Here is an 18,616-nt window from a genome sequence, read left to right as displayed (position 1 = left end):
TTAGGTTTCAGAAAGACTGGTTAGAATGCGACGTCAGTCTTTACATAATGTTGTCTGTCTGTCAGTCTATTGTAAAACATATTTATTTGAAAGCAAATCTTATTTTATCGGTACTGTTTCTTGCAAGACTTCGTATAAATTTTATTCAGTTAATTGCTGAATCTTACCCTGTGAGTGAAAAAACATTCTCGGCAATTTTAACTTCATATTCAGTACGATTAATATTGACCTACCTTCACAATCTTAGGGTCCATCATGAGGACCCCTTGGAACACCTTGCTGAGGTCCCGCAGGTTGAAGGTGTAGTGCGACTTGGTGGGCGTGGGAAGCAGCTCGTCCACTAAAGAGGTGAAGATATCGATGGAGCTCTTGAGGAAGGGCGGCTCCCGGATGGTTACTTTAGGGTCCATGTTCTTCGTCCAAGATTTGAGGATCACCTCGAATATCCCATACTGAAGGATATTACAGAGATATTATAGTCCCAAAATACTTGACAAATACTCCCAAATTTCGTTGTACTGTTACTAATCCTCGCTAAAGACAAATGCTCTAAAAAACTATTATTAATTTTCACCCGAATTCAATAACTTCTAGAATACTTCCTACACACACTGTCGCCCCACACAGCAGGCTTGCAAGTGTGCGGCGATCTTACTGGCCAGTCTTAATTGCCAAATCAACTTCTCTTTAAAAGAACATATGGCTTGGAATGGTCAGGTCAACTTCACTTTAAAAGGTCACGCATTTTAGTAAATTTTAGTTTTAAAGACAAAAGGAGTATACCTTGCTGGAGTACTCCATCTCAGTGAAGGAGATATAGTGAAAGTGCCTCATGAGTCGCATGGTGACGGGGTTGCGGCCGCCGCCGGGCGGACCCATCGCCGCCACGATGCCCACGTCCACCAGCGTCTTGAACTCGCCGATGTTGTGCCGGTCGTACCACCCTGAGTTATTACTATATCTTTGTTGCACGCCAAACACGACATACGATCAGGACTTTGTACATAATGAGCGGTCTTATCACTGAAACCTGTATATGCAACTTGCATAACATTCTAGGGTAACTTATGGTGGCGTTATAAAGTGCTAAGCAACCATCGACCAAAGGAGGGGAACTCTGCACGGTGGATAAAATTTAGTCAATAAGAGTGAATGTGAGGAAACGTGGATTCCAAAAATTTAAATCTGACATCGCCAACCCGCAGTGACCGAAAAGGGGCCTGTACCCAGCAATAGGACGCATATCGGCTTGTATCAACCTTTGTCCTATTAACTATCTTGTTATCACGAGTTGATAGAAAAAAAGAGGGCAAATAATACACATTAGCAAGAACACTTGGCTGTCCCCAGTCAAGCCTTGGTCATAACAATATCTGTGATTGGTGGTAGTGTCCATTCCTCACGTTGCTCACTATTGGGCCAGTATCACGTACCTCCGAAGTCCATGAACTGCCTGAGCAGCTCGATGGGTGGCTGCGCCCCGAACACCTCTAGGGCGGGCATGTTGAGGTCGTCGATGAAGAACACCTGCCGCTTGGTGGGCGGCGGACCGAACACGCCGCGGCGGCGACGCTCTAGCTTGCCGTCTATCACGTCCTGAGAGGCGGACAACGGAGAACAGGTGTTATGTCCTGATGGTGGTTAAGGACAGGTTACAGGAGTCGGGGATGACTGAGAGGGCGTTGGTTTGATGATTTTGCCAAGCTTATTGGAATGTTGGTCTAGTGGTAAGTGGCCCTGACTGCTATATTCGAGGACCTGGGTTCGAACCCCATGTGTGATTAGCATTATCAGTTGTACTCTGTCTGGGTGTATTTTATCTATATTATATTTTTGTTTAGAATTATATAAGTATGTCTATCAGTTGGTATCTAGTACTAATCGTACAAGTTTTGCTTGGTTTGAGACTAGATGGCGTTGTGTGAAAGTTCTGGATATATTAAATTATATTCCTGAGGGACGCGCTATATAGAAAAAAGGCGGTCTATACGCAACAGTGAATGATTCCAGACCAGCACGATGTTGTACCTGCGTCTGGTTGGCGGAGGTCCTGGCGGAGAAGACGAGGAACTCGCAGATGAACTTCCTGTGCAGGCCGCGCGACAGCTTGGCGTGGATGGTGACGGTCTTGCCGGTGCCGGTGGGGCCGACGCAGATCACGTGGTTGTAGTTCACGATCTTGTAGCCCAGGATGGCCGCGCTGCGCACGTTGTCCATCGTCGGGACCTCGATGTCTGGACATTAGGCAAGGGATGAGGCGGACTAAGTGTATCAGAGTATTATCTATTTAATCTTTATTGTTTTCTTGCATATATTTTCTAGTCCCGTTTGTTCCTACGTTTTAAACACTCACATTCTTGTTTGTTTGTTGTTTCGGTTGGATTTTTGATACTCAATTTTGAGGCACTTCCCGATAAGCTAACATTCTGAAATTTTCAGGGTAGCTTCAAAAGGGATGACAACGCAACTTACAACAATAAAATGACTGTACCGATAATTTGATAAAATTTGAATGAAGTGACATTTAAAAACGTGGGCGTTTCGATTTTTTAATCTATTATTTAAACTTAGTTATAGGAAAATAATACGTTCACAATCTTTTACATTTATTTAAGTACCTAAAAGTCCGTTAAGTGTCCGTTATCGTCGGATTAGATTCACATAAAAGGCTAATAAATTCACGTTACAAAGTATTTTCGCTTACGCTTTCGGTGATTGGCATTTACTGTGTAACCATAATTACCAACTCGTAGTAGAGAGAATGAGTACTGACCGGCGTACTGCCACTCGGGGTCGACGACGTAGGTGCCCACCTTGGCCATCCAGCTGTACCAGTAGGGGTTGGCCGGCTCGCCGTCCTCTGTCGGGTCCGTGAACCCGCCGTCATGGAGACTGCACTCATACGGAAAGTTTTTCTTGTGAGATGACGTCAGATAGTAGGGTATGGAAGGAGAAGTCATGTTGCGCCGTCCCCAAATAAAGTAATTTAAAATTTAATGCACAATGCACGTGTACAGAGGCGGACTTAATGCCTTAAGCATTCTCTACCAGTCGACCTTAGGGTGATGCAGAGTTAAAAAAATGGTAGATGCACTGGACTTATTACTAATGGTAGATTCACGAATTATTGGATTATTGAGAAAGTAAGAAGCAACTTTTTGTATAAAAAGACTTTTTGTGTAATAAGCTTAATAAAACCACTTAAGTATTGTAGTGGGAGCTAAAAAAATCTCTTGCTAGTAAACGTACTGGTACGATATTTTAAGTCATTGTATGCCGTTCATTTTTTTATTTCCAAATAGAAGAAAAAATACGTAAACAATATTTTTGGAAACACGTCTGATGGACTGAACAGTTTTTCTTCTCAAAAGCCCTATTACAGACTACTAACGTGTAGTCGTAGACGCGTCCCTCGTCGGGGAACAGCGGCTTGAGGCCGGCGTCGCGCGTGGTCTCGCGGATGAAGTCGGAGAACACGACGCGGCTGTTGTGGTCGCAGGTCGCGCCCACCGACCAGATCACCGCCCACACCACCCACAGCGGGGCCAGGCGGGCTGCGCGACACAACAACAAACAAACTTGGGAAAGCTTCAATCTTTTGAAAAACAGAAGCTCTGAGTTTTGGCTTCTTCTGGATCAAGCAAGACTATGTTTTTTTTCATATGGTGACGTCATACTTTAGTAACGGTTTGATAGGTAAGAATCTCCAACAAAAAGCTTTTTTTTAAACAACAAGCTTCGAACATGTTGATTTTAACACAATACATAAAACAGTAGTTTTCGTACATCCAACACTTAAAGTTTGCACTTTGTCAGTCTGGAAGAGATCTTGACCTAGCGACAACTGCACAAGTAGATCGAGCACTGGTTAAGCTACGCTTGACACTATCGGTCCGCGGATAGGTGACTATTTCTGTCTTAACGAGTTCTTACGTGTTTTGGATGACATATCAAATTGTGGGTCTGTCAACCAGTCTTACTACGGCCCAGGTAACTAGGTTAAGAAGGTCAGATAGACAGTCGCTGCTTATAAAACACTGTTACCTAACTGAATCCGGTTAGACTGGAATCCGACTTTAATACGGGAAAGTCTAGGATGATGATGAGTCTGCCCTATGAGTATATAAGTATCCTACGCATGAGCGCGAGGAAGTTGGCGGGCGGCGGCGGGCGGTCGTCCTTGCCGGTGAGCGGGCGCAGGCGGTAGTCCAGCAGCTCCAGGAACTTGAGGACCAGCGCGCAGTCCAGCGAGTGCACGATCTCCAGCAGGCGCGCGCGCAGCAGCTCCAGCGCGGGGTACAGGTACGTGGCGATCAGCGGCAGCAGCTGCTTGCGGATGGGGTCCGCGATCTGCGGCGGGACGGGAGGACATGTGAGCGACTTGCCACACGTGCGAAACATCTAGGTTTTCATATAACATGAAATTTTTTTTTTAGCCTTATTGCGTAAAAAGTCGATCAAGAAAAAGATCAAAGCGCAGGTGCCTTTCAAGCATACAAGTTCGAATAACTATAATTTTAATTTTAGCATAATTTTTTTATAGGCTGAGCACTTTTGTTAAAAATCAAAGGTGACAAGCCAATTAAAAAAAAAGTTAAAAGAATCTCAACTGTCATATATAGTACGGTCATGCTATAATACACACAGGCGGCAGGTTGCTCTTGATCCAGGCGTTGACCAGCGGCGGCAGGCCCACGACCTTGGCGTCCAGGTACACCATCCCGCAGCGGGACACGGTGGCGGGGCTGGCCACCGCCAGGTCCGCCACCTCGAAGATCATGCGCTGCCGGTCTGTGAGCTTCATGATCTCACCGCTGGACAGGCACAGCTTCTTGTTGTCGTCTAGCACCTGCCACAAACAGTTGCTCTTATATGTCAAGTTTGAGCTTATTTACTTGACAACGATTTCATAGTAGAATGAGTCGCTCGTCCGCTCCTGTGTCAGATCATGATTGAGGACTCTGGTCGGGTCTGAAACTAGTCGAATAATCGCGATAAATACACCGTTATTAAATAAATCACTCAAGTAATTACTATCTTGACATTGTCTGGCCTTAAAAAGAAATAATGACCCTTAACTTTTTTCGACGTTCTTCTCAGGGTAGCCAATAAAGAATGTCTCCTCCAACAAGCGTAATTTAAACTTGACAAGTAAAATAAAACACCCTTTTTCTCGTATTGCGTAATAAACTGTTTAATTGAATGTAACTCACAGTGTTCATGTTCTCGATCCACACTGCGTCGACGGGTCCGTCGAACACGTACCAGCGCTTGTCCATGTCCTCGACGGCGATGCCCGCGCGGACCAGGCTCGACAGGATGCCGTCAGTCCTGACATCATAAGAAAAAAAAAATCCACAACGCCATCTAGTCTCAAACTAAGCAAAGCTTGTATTATGAGTACTAGCCAACTAACTAAAGGTATATCCCGTATAAAAGACCTAAGTTCTTACGAAGATCCAATGGGGTATCATTAAAAACACTCTTGCATGTTTTCTTTGGGGTCAGAGTAAACGCCGATACGAATTGAAGTTTTTGGTTTGGCCGACACAGTCCATATAGATACTATATTCTGTTTTTATTTTTATATTATATGTCGTTAGCGTGCAATTAGCGAGCACTATCTGCAGCAGTGGATGGAAAAGGGCTGATGATGAAAACCATGATTTGTTCTGGTATATAATGCAATAAAGTATGTAAGTATATGTTTACCATTCATGTGTCTGCATGTCAAACTCCCCGTAGAGCTGCCCCATGGTGATGGACTTGGGGTTGACGACGAACGTGTGCACCGGCGTGAAGGGGAACCCGTCCGGGGCCAGCTTGCCCTTGATGGCGGTCAGGGCGTCGCGAAGGGTCTCGTAACACTATAAGGGAAAAGATGACATAAATCTGGGAAAATCTAACGTCTTGCTCGTCTCCAAACTGTAGTTAAACTGTAAATATAGTTGTATGTATCTGTATTATGATAATATTGTATGCTAGGTTACCTTGGTCTTGCCCGCGCCGGCCGGCCCCACCACCATGAGGCCGTGTCGCACCACCGTCGTCTCGTACAACTGAATCACTTTGAATATGAACGCTGAAAACATTACAACATAAGTGCTTATGATGCTATTATTTAAATACAGCTTATGGTTTTCTTTAAAGCGAGGGGAGAGGAGAGGAATCCTCATGAACACCCTTTTCCTCGGGGAAGGGGGCGGGTAGTGTAGGAGACTATTAATGACGTAACCTAAACCTCTGTATCTGGGTCTTCATACACTTGCTGCTGGCTTCTGCCAGCCAGTTGTGGACCGGCGGCTCGCTTTCGCGTTTTCTGAGGAGGCCAACGAATAAATATCGTCGGCCGCCTCTCCTAATGAAATAAAATTGAAGGCCTACCAACACATCTTTAAGCAGGACCGTTGCTTTACGACCTTACTCCCCCGAGGAGGTTGGTGTTTATCAGGAGTGTCTCGTAAGGACCGTTGTCTCTATGAAGACATATCTCTTATATTAATTAATGTCTCTCTTCCAACTTCCTACTCTAAGTGAAGGTGGTGGACCTTTTGAGTATTCACTATACTAACTTACAATATAAGTCGTCGTATCCCTTCTTAGCGAGCATCAGCCTGATGGACTGCTCCATGATGCCGTAGTCCACGACCGGTATCTCCACGCGTGGGAACAGATCCGATATAATACCTAAACAAACAACATGGCTATGTTAATATTCTAGATAAGTCATTTTGTATAACTATACTGTAGTTTAAAGTTATTTTTATAAAAACGACCCCTCAATAAGGGATTTAATCCTCGTGACGCGGGAAATCACATGCAAATCACGTGTCCAAAGACACGAAGACTCAGAACAAGCATTCACTAATGTTTTTCAAACCTAATAATTTATTTATTTCTCAGACAACAGAGGTCCACGGGTTAGTTACAGAAACACTTATAAAAGCTATGTTAGTAACACACACATAAAATATAATAATAAAACCTTAACATTACTCTTGCCTCACCAGTATTTGCATAAAGTGTTGCATAATAGGCGAGTCAAGTTTATTTGTTAACATCTCCAGAATGCCATTTGAGCTTGACCGTGCCCTTTGCAGAAGTGACGCCGTTTTAAGTCGTATCATGGCATAAAAGTCATGGGTGTGATGCTGTGCGAACATGTTTGAGGCACTACAGAAACGCGGCAAGCCCAAAAGCATTCTGAAGCCGTTATTGTACTGGATTCTCAATTTATCCAATACTCCACGCGTGTAACTAAACCACAGGCTACTCGTGTAGAAGGTTTGGCAATACGCTTTAAACAAAGTAACTTTTACCTCCTTACTACAGCGAGCAAATCTACGTGCTAACATATTCGCTCTCACAGCAAGAGCCCTGCGTTCCCGTTCAATATCTGCATGATCCCCAAGGTCATCCGTGACACAGTGCCCCAAATATTTAAACTGTGTCACTTTTTGAATTACCTGTCCGTTAAGCGTAATGACCGGCTCAAGGGATATTTTTTTGCTGACGCCCTTAAAGATCATGAAGACACTCTTTTTAGAGTTATACAAAAGACCGTGGCTTGCAGCGTATTTGGTACAGTAGTCTAAAAGTTCCCGTATTGCGTTGGCAGTTGGGCCGAGCAGCACCATATCATCCGCGTAGCTAAGGTTATTCACACAAATTCCATCAATCCAACATCCGATACGCTTGCTGCTTAGCCCTGCTATCAACTCATTTATATACAGACTGAAAAGCCTCGGCGAGGTAAGTCCCCCCTGCCTTACTCCGCATTCCAGCCTGTATGCGTCAGATAGTATGTTTTGCCATCTTACATTATTCACCTGGTTGGAGTACCAATACTGAAAAACACGTATTAATTCAGTAGGTACGCGTGCCTCCCTGAGCTTTTTCCACAAAATTTCATATGACACAAGGTCAAAAGCTTTAGAAAGGTCAAGGAAGCACGCATAAACTGATGTGTGTCTGTCAGTATAATATTTAACGGTTTGCTTGAGACTTAATATTGCGCTTTCAGTAGAAAGTCCTGGCCTAAACCCGAACTGAGCGTCATGCAGATTTATAAATTTATCCAATATACCGTCCAGCAAACCGTCAAATACTTTGGCAATCACAGTAGCGAGTGATATAGGCCTGTAGTTATTAACATCTGTGATATCAGCCGTCTTATTCTTTATAATGGGTACAACTAGCGTTTTCATTAGGTCCGGTGGTAGATAAGAGTGACTGACACATAAGGAATAAAACATAGATAACGACCTAGCACAATGAAAACCAGCATATTTTAAGTGCTCGATACTGAGACTGTCATGCCCTGGAGATTTTCCGCCCGACATTTTTTGTATCACGTTAGATATCTGCTTGGTTGTAAATCTGATAACAGGGCAGTTCTGACTAATCTCAGTATCGAACACATCCTTCGAGGGGCCCAACGGCGAGATCACGCGAAAATGGTTTTTAAAAATATTCGCTATACCATTCGCTGTGCTACAGCCCGCAACTGTCACTGGAAGGGCTGGCTTAAGATCAATGCCAGTTGTGGATTTCCAAAATCGGCCAAAGTTCTTTGATGATCTGTGAGAAGATATTATGTCCATTTTTATTTGTTCTTGGTGATTTTGACACCATTTTAATTTTGCTTTGAAAATCTTTTGGCTTTCTCGCATATCATCCCAAACTCTGCCCGACATCGGTTTATTACAAAGAATCCATACCTGATACTTCTGCCTTGCCTCCAAGTGTGCAGCGCGGACATACTTGTTCCAGCCAATTACGCGTTTTTTACCTCGCGGCTGGTCTCCCTTGTAAGTTTGTTTAGCTGCGTCAGACATAACATCCACAATACTTTTATACATACTGTCAAGGCCACGTCTGTGTTCTTCAGAGTTGCATATTTTATCAGCGCACTTCATAAAAAGCTCTGGAAAGTGCATGCTCCGGAATTTACGATTACAGATATCAAAATATTCACTAATCTGATCACGGTCACGTTCTTTCCATTTTACTTTGTCACATAATGACTTAATGAGAGGCGATTTCTGGGCAACTGTACATAAGTTACACTCTATGACTAGCGGTAAATGATCGGACCAAAACACATCATATTCAATATAAACATTCACAACAGTTCGCCAGGCAGCCTGGGTTACAAAACAGTGGTCTAACCAGCGCCTGCTCCCATTCATGTCACTAACATAGGTATGGTTATCAGACCCTAGACCCAACGACTCCGTATCTGCACATATCCATAACTGATCTGTGCTATAGTTACATAGTTCATTCCAAAAAGGTTGATGTGGGTGAGAGTTATAGTCTCCCATCATATAAACCGCTTCTACATCACTAGCATCAATAACAGCACTTAATTCGCTTAAACACTCAGTAAATTCGAAAAGGTTCTCTGCAGAATCGATTGGCATGTAAACACTGAACACTAATATTGCGCGGTCTTCTAAGCAAGCTTTTATAGCTGATATGCGAGTACTACTACACTCCACAACAGACACAGATTTGAAAATTCCTTTTCGCCATAATACTGCCACTCCTCCAAATGGTCGTCCTGTCAAAATTCCTGCCGAGGTATCTACTGCCGATTTTCCAGTATAATCAAACTGGTCATGTATACTTCCAAGTATGCTTAAATCATGAGGCAGAAGCCATGTCTCCTGCAAAGCCACTATGTCAGCTGTTTTGCATAAGTACCTAACGCTTTCAATAGATCTTTTTAGGGATTTACAGTTGAATGTCACAAACTTCGTATTTATATTTGTATCTATTTTGTTCATCATGGTAGTTTTGCCCCTGTTGATCCTTTTTCTAATGCGTCCTCTTTGTTTATAGTACTACGAAACTGTACAAAGCGCCTAAAACAGATACCATCCGGCCACATTTCATCATTTAAAAATAATCGTAATTTATGGCTGGAAACGTAACATATAAAGGAATTATAGTTCTTGTTTTTCTTCATATTTATTTTTTCTAATGAGACTGAGTCCTGAGTTCTGTTCCAAATGTATTGTTTAATATCCTCTTCTCTCGATTCTTTACACACATTAGATATATACAAAGGAATTCTACTTATTTGAGCGGCTCTAAACATGCTGTTAGAATCATTTGTGGCCTTTCCAGTGTTACTAATAAATCTATTCCTTCGCTTCCTTCCGTATTGAACTTTAGTCCATTCATCTGTGTCTCCTACTTTTTGTTTACATTCGCTACTCGATTTCAATACGTCCGCTACAGATAATCTCGATTGCACGATGGCGGGACCATCGCCCGCGCCAGCGCTCTCGCCGTGATTCACACATTTGTCGACCAGTGAGCGAGACGCGACAATCGTAGTGGTATCGTCGGAGGCGCGTGCGCCTACGGATACCGGTTTTACGTTCGAAACCGCGGTATGGGCCTCCACGCGCCCGCTTGTGGCGCTCTGAGAAATAACAGCTGGTTCACTGGTACTAATTGAACTTGACAATTTGTTAACGAGGGTATGCACTGGATTGTTTGCGACTTCTACCTGTATTTTCACTGGTGATTGTGAATGATCGCGTATGTAATTATCATTATTTGATTCCAATGTAATGTGGCTAAGGCCCATTGGCCGACTTTCGCACTCAATTTTTTCTAATAAATGTCCACCCCTCTTGTCTTTTATAGGATTGAAGTCGAACTCACTCAATGACTGCGTTCGCATAGCAACTTGAAATTCACATAATTGTTCTTTCGTGACACACTCAGTTTTTAAATACTTAATCTCCTCCTGTAGAATTAATATATCTCTTAGCACTCGTGTTGCATCTAAGTGGTCAAAAGTGACCGGCGGTAGTCTATGCAAATCTTTAGCAACAAACGTTGGAAACTTTTCTGGGTCCGCAGCCTCTGTATGCTTCATTAAATCAATAATGTCTTGTAAATCCCTACTGGACTTCCCTTCTTTTCTTCTGGACTTCATTTTTGTTGTTGATACCGCTTCAAATAACAACTTTTTAGCAGCTAACACTTCCTCATTGGTGAACGCTGTATCACATATCGTGACAAGCGTTACTTCGTCCATCACACTGATTTTATTTTGCATAAACGCGAGTACTTCATTAATTACAATATTGCACGAGCTACATTTTACTACATTCGAATTCATCTTTACTCGACGCGCGCGAGCGGTTCGCCGCTCGGTTGACCGAGAACTGAAGTCAAGTCAAGTCAAATTCTTTATTTCAATTAGTCCAGTATATGGCACTTTTGAACGTCAAACAATTTAGTTATACAATATTAAAATCTAAAGTGTCAGTCTGTCAGTCAGTCTCCTATTGAAGTTACCGCTCGTTCGGAATGTAGATTCCCATGGAGAAGAACGAGCAAGAAACTCCATGGTTCTTTTTCACTGCCATACAATAATTAACTGGGTCCGAATCGAACCCACGACACGACGCCAACAGCTGGTAAATAGCAATACTGACCATTGAATAGCACCAGGTCGTCCGCCAGGAACTTGGGCACGTTGACATCCCTGAGCGCGCGCAGCACTATCTGCCGCTCGTCGCCGTCCGGCATCTGGCGGATGAGGTTGCCGGCTACCGTTATCACCGTCTTCACCGCGCGCATGCCGAAGTCGTAGTGGTCCTGACAGATTACAACGAGCATGACTTGAGCTGGTCAGAGTCTGTAGAAGTTACAAACTGCAGAATTGCTCTTGGTAATTTATTAAATCGTAGATTCTTTTTTTAGTTTTGCTTCAGCGAAGTTGTGCCATATCATAAACATAAAAAAAAACATTCCCGAAACTGAACTCGAACCTACGACTTCTTACTTTACGCGCCGGTTGTATTTAGCACAAAAAAGGTCTTTTTATATTTATTTATTCATAACAAAGGCATACAATTATAGAAAGTCAAAAAAATCGCCAAACTGTCTTAGACCCTCTCAATATCCAGCGAGTAACGAGCTCATGTTAAAAAAATAATGCAGCTCTTAATCCCTTGCTGGGCTAAGTAAAATTCTCCTTCTAATCGAGTCGATGGCAATAACATAATCTAGACCAGGATATCAGCTACGAGTCTGTTATCTGCAACATCCATCAATCATGTATCAAGGCATAAGAGACACTGACCTGAGCGGACAGCTGTTCAGAGCTGAGCCTGAAGGTGGTGGTGATCTTGCCGGCCAGGATCTTGGCCTCGCCGAAGCCGAAGGAGAACAGCGAGATCTCGGCGATGAGCGCGTAGTCCGGCACCATCATCGCGATCGGACGGAACAGGGCCTTCAAGTTGTCCGGTAACTCCGTACGGCCTACACGACGATATGACAGTTTCATTATTTGAATTTACTATGTGTGGCGATGAATTTGACTGCACGGATAGCCGAGTGGAAACGTAACAACGCGTAGGCCAAGAAGTTGTGTGACTCACGTATGTTTTTCCTAAGTCTGGGTGTCTTTGTGCATGTGACTTATTTGAGAACCGCGGTCGCTGTATTCAAATTCAAAAGAAAGACCGTATGTGTTTGCTCGTCATTGAAGGTCAATTAAAAAAAATCTTTTTGTTAAATAACAAAAAGAACATGCCTTTGCCCAGCAGTGGGACACAGTGGGCTAGAGAAAAAAAAAATATCAACAGCAAAAACGTAGATAGATTTTACTATCACAATTGTGCCATGTAGCGCGCTGTCCCACTTCTAAAACTGTCTTTCTTTTAGAGGTTGCAGAAAAAATAACTTCTTTCCGCTACGTACCTGCGTATCCAGGGTTCATGGTGATGAAGACGGAGCAGGAGGCCTTGAGGGGCAAGTCCACACCCTCGAACATGAACCTGTCCTGACGAGCCAGCTGGGCCTTCTGGATCGTCGCCACCTAACGAGCATTACGTATTAAGAGGATGAGAAGATTTTTCCTGACTATTCGAGAAAAAAGAGAAAGATACCTGGAAGGGAAAGGTGGAGGGATTTGCCTAAAAACCTGACGCAGGCTAATAAAACAGTTGATTAGTGTTTAGAACGCTTTTTTTATTTTAGTAGGTAGGTAGGTAAATGTCTAGGTTTTTCAAAAACAATCGGATTTAATATTTTTTTTCTTTTATTACCATGTGGCATGTTCAGCAAGATTTTCGGCTTTCTGTACTACTGGTAGGACTTAGTCTTGACCGGTAATAAGGTGCAAAAATATATTTTTCATTTTTACCTGTTGTGCAACCACGGACAGCACTTCAATATCAATCCGGTTGAACTCGTCGAAGCAGGCCCACGCGCCGGAACTAGGGCAAGAAAACAATACTATCAATTACTAATCAGGTTAACTAAACTACATTAGTTTTATAGTAACTATTGTGAGAATTATTCATTATTAAATGACTCGCGAGCTAGCCGCGTCAGCTCATGATTAAGGACTCCGGTTGGGTCCGACTAGTCGGGCACTTCGTAAACCCGAGTAAACCGTTGCATGTAAATGACGCTATATCATTATATCACGTCAAAGCTTCGAAGCGACTCTTTTCACTTGATATATTTTTACAACTAACAAGGTACAAGCTATGTACTCACGCGGCGAGACCTTTGAAGAACTTGCCCATCGCCATGAAGTCCAGCTGATCCGAGCAGTTGAACACTACGCACTGCACAGCTAGAGCCTTTGCGAGATCCTGAATACGGGCAGAATAATATTTTAGAACTAAATTCTCTTAGGGTACTGTTCAGAAACCTTGGTTGTAATAATATACACTTAACGGAATTGGATTGAGAACCAGTGAGAATACGGATAGGTATTTTATATTAAATATTTTGAATCGAATTCACAAAGGAGGAGGTTTTCAATTCGTCTATGTTTAGGGTATTTTTCTTTTTTCGGACTGGATGAACGATTTTTTGAACTGTATATCTGGTATGTGTTGTGTGTGGGTGTGGTGTTTGGTGTGGTGGTGTTGGCTGACCTTGGTGGTCTCGGTCTTGCCGGTGCCGGCGGGCCCGGCGGGCGCGCCCCCGAACTTCAGGTGCATGGCGCACATGAGCGTCAGGTAGCAGCGGTCCGTCAGAGGGGTGATCACTAGCCGACCGCTGGAAGTAACCAATACTTATTACACTTGTCGGAAGTAAAAGATACTGCGAGCCCTGAGTTTGTTTCAACATTTCAACAAAAACACATTTAAAAGGGATGATTTATCCTACTTGCAGAAAAATGATTTCATTTCACTTCGAAGACTGTTAGATAGCTGTTAAAATTATGTTGTACTTTCTTGCGTCTTGACAATCTGTCATATACAGGTGGTAGTAAAACCTATTGAGATATATTTTTGTCTTAACTCAATGAAATATTTTTATTTAACTAACCTATTCGGCCCAACACCGGTGAATAAGGTATACGATGAGCAAGAATTATGACTGTGTTCACAAAATATGAAAACACTAGAATGAGTGTCGAGATGGTTATTCTATTCCACTATGTTCCTTCCTCAATAAAGTATGATTTACATAGTTACCATTGGTTGGTTTCCTATTTTTTAACCATTTATCTTATAGATTCGTAGGTCAACTAAGCAATTTTTATGATGAACTACTGTGGCTAAGTCAAAAAAATACGTCTCAGAAAATATAAAGGTGCGGTGAGGCGAGGTCGTCAGCGAGATGATGACTGAGTGAACCCCACCTGTTCCCCAAGTACTCGTCCTGGTACGTGAAGACTGCGTTGAGCGCCTTGACGTCGCAGCGGTTCTGGCTGAACTGGCGGTAGAAGGCGCTGGTGTCCAGGTGGTACTCGTCCTGGCGGATCTCGGGCAGCTCGCCCGGCTCCAGCGGGTACATCGGCTTCACGATCTGGTAGTACCTGAACAGGTCACAAGTATGTTATACAGGAAGAAATGTTTTGGTATGGAGAAGGATAACACATAATAAATTTAGATATAAATATGATTTTCGCTGCTATGATAGATGTCCGCATTGCGCTGATTGACACGCATTTGAGACATTTATATAAGAATATTGTTACTAACCGGATCTTACACTTGTTTCTGATCCCACAAAAATGACAGACTAATAAATAATATGTAAATTATCCCTAATAACATGGTAAACCATACCACTGGAGTTCCTCAAGTTCCTAATGTATTCGTATTTGTTTGTATTATCCTAATTTGTTTTCCCTTATGGTGTACAATGAAGAGTATTCTATCTATCTCTCTATATAATGGAAAAGCGTCTCTTTAAATAGATAGATAGAATATTCAGTACTACACACCATGTAAATACAAGATTGGGTAACAATTACATAATTACGTGGTGTCTCAATCTGCGATCTTTTACAGACAGCCCGACAGATGAGCCCGTGTCCTCGCGGCAGTTACCTGAGCTGGCAGATCCACTGGAAGTCGGCGACGTTGCGCACGTTCTCGTCGACGAGCGTGTGCGTGACGTCACGCGCGTGCACCTCCACCACGATGAGCGCGCACAGCACCTCGCGCTGGAAGAACGTCAGCTCGCCCTTCACCAGCGCGCGCAGCGTGTCCAGCTGGGGGGGGGGGAGGCCTGCGTCACTTCTTAACATTTAGACAAATTATCATGGATAGTTCTTTTTTTATTAACATACTGTAACTTGTTGTTTTTATCTATTCACAGTCAATAAATGAAGCCATAGGCAATACAATGCGCAAATCTATATATCCGACCCTCTCTTGACCAGGCCGATGAATAAATGACGATTAGATTAAATTTGAAACTACTGCTATCCTCTTCAGGATTTTTCAAACATAACAATTATAAAATATGGTATTGACCGTGAGTGTTCCACGTCGTAATGAATTTCCAATGATTGTGTTGGAAAAATGCTTACAATAATACAAATAGTGGCAATTTGATATGGGCTGGGCGGGTACCGTGCGCAGCATCTCCTCGAAGTAGACGTCCATGCGGTAGTCGTCGATGGCGGCCTCGACGCCGGCGGTCCAGGCCGTCTGCGAGCCCGCGATGACCACCTGCCCCGGCCAGCGCAGCACCCACTGCGCGCGCGGCAGCGCCCACAGCTCCTCCAGCCCCGCGATCAGCGTCAGCCGGACTGACGCACCGTCACACACATACATACACACGACTCTCGCCCTTGTGAGGCAGGAACTTTAATCATTTTTTTAAATTAATTGCAAACGACATGAGTACCGAAATTCACAAATATGTACAGAAATCATAATAAACCGATATCAATGTGTAATCTACAAATTCTTGTTTTAATTCAGAATAATTTTGTACCCATGATTGTAAGCATATTAAACCTCTCCCCCCTCCCTCCACCCTCACTACCCTGTCTATATGAGTAGCTCAAGGAACAGTACTAACTGGAGTGCCTCATGGTGTCCTCGAGCAGCAGCAGCCACTGCTCCACGTTGGAGGTGGGGTAGAACTGGTACTTGAGCTCCACCACCTCGCCCTCGCTCGAGTGCATGTGCGTGATCTTCAGGTCTGGTTGGAACGTCACCTGGAAATGAATCAGCGTTTCAATATGAAGTAGCTACTGCTGAATATATCACGGTGTAAAAACGATCAAACGTGGTAAATAGGTGAAAATGAGGGTTCAAGAAAAACACACATATTGGTTAAGAGACAAATCATTTTATGAACCACCAATACTCGAAATTTATTTGTCACCAACCAACAAATGTTTAACTGTAATAACGTTGCTTAACCTTGATTTTAATTTTTAGTATTTGGCTATTCGTTAATATAGCGGCAACAGAAATACTATACTATCATCTGTGAAGTTTCAACTATTACGTTATCACGGTTTTTGAGATACGCTCAAGTGACAGTTGAAGAGACAGGGGTCCCTCAGAAACGGGTTCCGTGCCCAAAGGGTAATAATTTAATCCTTTCAATGCATACCTTAAAAACTGAGATACCCGTCCAGGCTGGCAGAGGTATTTACAGCGTATAATGAACGCTGTATACATCTTAAGTATCACTCTTAACCATTATTCACGATACCTTGGCGATGTTCTCGAAGCACTTCCTGAGATGGGGCTGTACTGCCCTGGGGTTCCTGGACTGCGACAGGATCTCCAGCAGCTCGTCGTCGCTGAGGAAGAAGAAGCGCGGGAAGCGGAGCCGCTTCAGCTCCATGTACTCGTTGAGGCCGCGCGACACCACCGACAGCAGGTGGATGGCCTCCAGCAGGCTGTCCAGCAGCCGGCTGTCCGGACAGATTATCATTATCTGCGGAAAATAAAGTTGTGTTAAATAAGTGGGGGTAACTCGTAGCTAAGCCATAACTGCACAAGTTGAATTACAGTTTAAGCTACGCTTGGCAGAAAGTCTGACAACCAGTCTTACTAAGGAGTATCGTGTTGGCCAGGTAAATGGGTTGAGGAAGTCAAGGCAGTCGTTCCTTATAAGACTGGTACTTAGCTGCATCCAGTTACACTGGAAGCCAACCCCTTTATAGTTGGGAAAAGGCTAGGCTTAGGCTGCTTTTTTTTAGAAAATCAAGTACTTTTGCAATGTCTAAGTCCTAAAACATGTTAACTAATTTTTTTTTTTTTTTGTTAACTCCATAGGGACGAAGTCGAGGGTTTAGATAGTAAACAGTATTGTAGTGACCTTGGGACAGGCGGCGGCTGACGACATGATCCGTCGCCAGATCCTCTCCATGGTGCCGTACTTCTTGGCCTCAAGCGGCAGCTGGCGGGAGATGTCCTCCGATGTGAAGATCGGCTCCAAATACATCCACTCCCTGCAACACACAACCGAATCAAAAAACTGTACTCATTTAACTGACATTGTCAATTATAGTGTCAGGTGTAAACAGAATCTGTATGAAGGATTGCAAAGCATTGCGTTACACCGACACAGAAAAGCGCATGACGTAGTACGCCGATTCAGGTTTAGTCAGTAAAAGTCTGACTTTACCCATGTCCACCCCCGAGGGAGTGATGACGATTCCCCCACTATACCAAAAATAAATATTTCTTAGGAATATAATTTCTTTTCAATGGTCTGAACGAGACAAAGTCAACAAATTGGAAAACTTTTCCGAAAGCCACAAACATATTTTTTTATATACTCCTACTATTTATGTAGGGAACCGTTCATTAACCCGTTCTTTTTATTTTGTTTAGCGCACTGTTCATGAAATTTCCCAATATCCCTGAGAAAAGACATCGAAATAAAATACAACTAAAAGTGTCTACAACCCTTCACTATTTTTAACTCATGGCTGATTCGATATAAAGGCTGTTTATAAGTGATAGTTACTTCTGGCACTCGATCCACTCGTCGACCACCTTCTGCGTGAGGCGCAGCTTGTCGTCCCACTCCTGGATGCGCAGCTCGAAGGCCGCCTTGAAGGGACTGAAGCCCAGCTGCTGCGTGGCCAGCAGGTGCTCGTCCAGCAGCTGCAGGGTCTCGTCTGCGATCTTCATTATGAAGGTCCCTGGTACATTGTGGCACAATTAAAAGGCGGTATGTTGAATGGTGGTATAGATATCAGATAAGCAGTGTTTGGTATCATTTGAATCCAACCTTTGTAAATTTGGTAAGTTCTGTGGAAAATGGAAAGCAACCTGAAGAAAAAGATAGAATGCTATGTGTGAGTGAAAGGGGATGACGGAAGACGATTTTGTTGGTTGAGTTTAAACTAATCACTACT

At 43.3% G+C, this 18,616-nt stretch overlaps 1 protein-coding gene across 1 annotated transcript in view; it reads right to left on the bottom strand.

Moving 5' to 3' along the window:
• The window catches only part of LOC113499853 (dynein heavy chain 1, axonemal-like), a 64,387-nt gene that overhangs the window by 30,117 nt on the left and 15,654 nt on the right, over positions 1 to 18,616 (bottom strand). Inside the window, 25 exon segments of the mRNA XM_026880419.1 lie at positions 234 to 452; positions 784 to 944; positions 1,434 to 1,596; positions 2,029 to 2,234; positions 2,774 to 2,892; positions 3,392 to 3,554; positions 4,137 to 4,350; positions 4,646 to 4,849; positions 5,214 to 5,331; positions 5,713 to 5,867; positions 5,991 to 6,082; positions 6,577 to 6,687; positions 11,463 to 11,625; positions 12,113 to 12,291; positions 12,733 to 12,850; positions 13,178 to 13,250; positions 13,537 to 13,634; positions 13,923 to 14,046; positions 14,636 to 14,812; positions 15,330 to 15,493; positions 15,858 to 16,036; positions 16,312 to 16,450; positions 16,957 to 17,184; positions 17,569 to 17,701; positions 18,223 to 18,400. Of these exon segments, the coding sequence (XP_026736220.1) occupies positions 234 to 452; positions 784 to 944; positions 1,434 to 1,596; positions 2,029 to 2,234; positions 2,774 to 2,892; positions 3,392 to 3,554; positions 4,137 to 4,350; positions 4,646 to 4,849; positions 5,214 to 5,331; positions 5,713 to 5,867; positions 5,991 to 6,082; positions 6,577 to 6,687; positions 11,463 to 11,625; positions 12,113 to 12,291; positions 12,733 to 12,850; positions 13,178 to 13,250; positions 13,537 to 13,634; positions 13,923 to 14,046; positions 14,636 to 14,812; positions 15,330 to 15,493; positions 15,858 to 16,036; positions 16,312 to 16,450; positions 16,957 to 17,184; positions 17,569 to 17,701; positions 18,223 to 18,400 (3,878 nt within the window).

Source organism: Trichoplusia ni, chromosome 13, assembly GCF_003590095.1.
Source record: "Trichoplusia ni isolate ovarian cell line Hi5 chromosome 13, tn1, whole genome shotgun sequence".
Classification (NCBI taxonomy): domain Eukaryota; kingdom Metazoa; phylum Arthropoda; class Insecta; order Lepidoptera; family Noctuidae; genus Trichoplusia; species Trichoplusia ni.
This window is presented reverse-complemented; position numbering and strand designations above follow the sequence as displayed.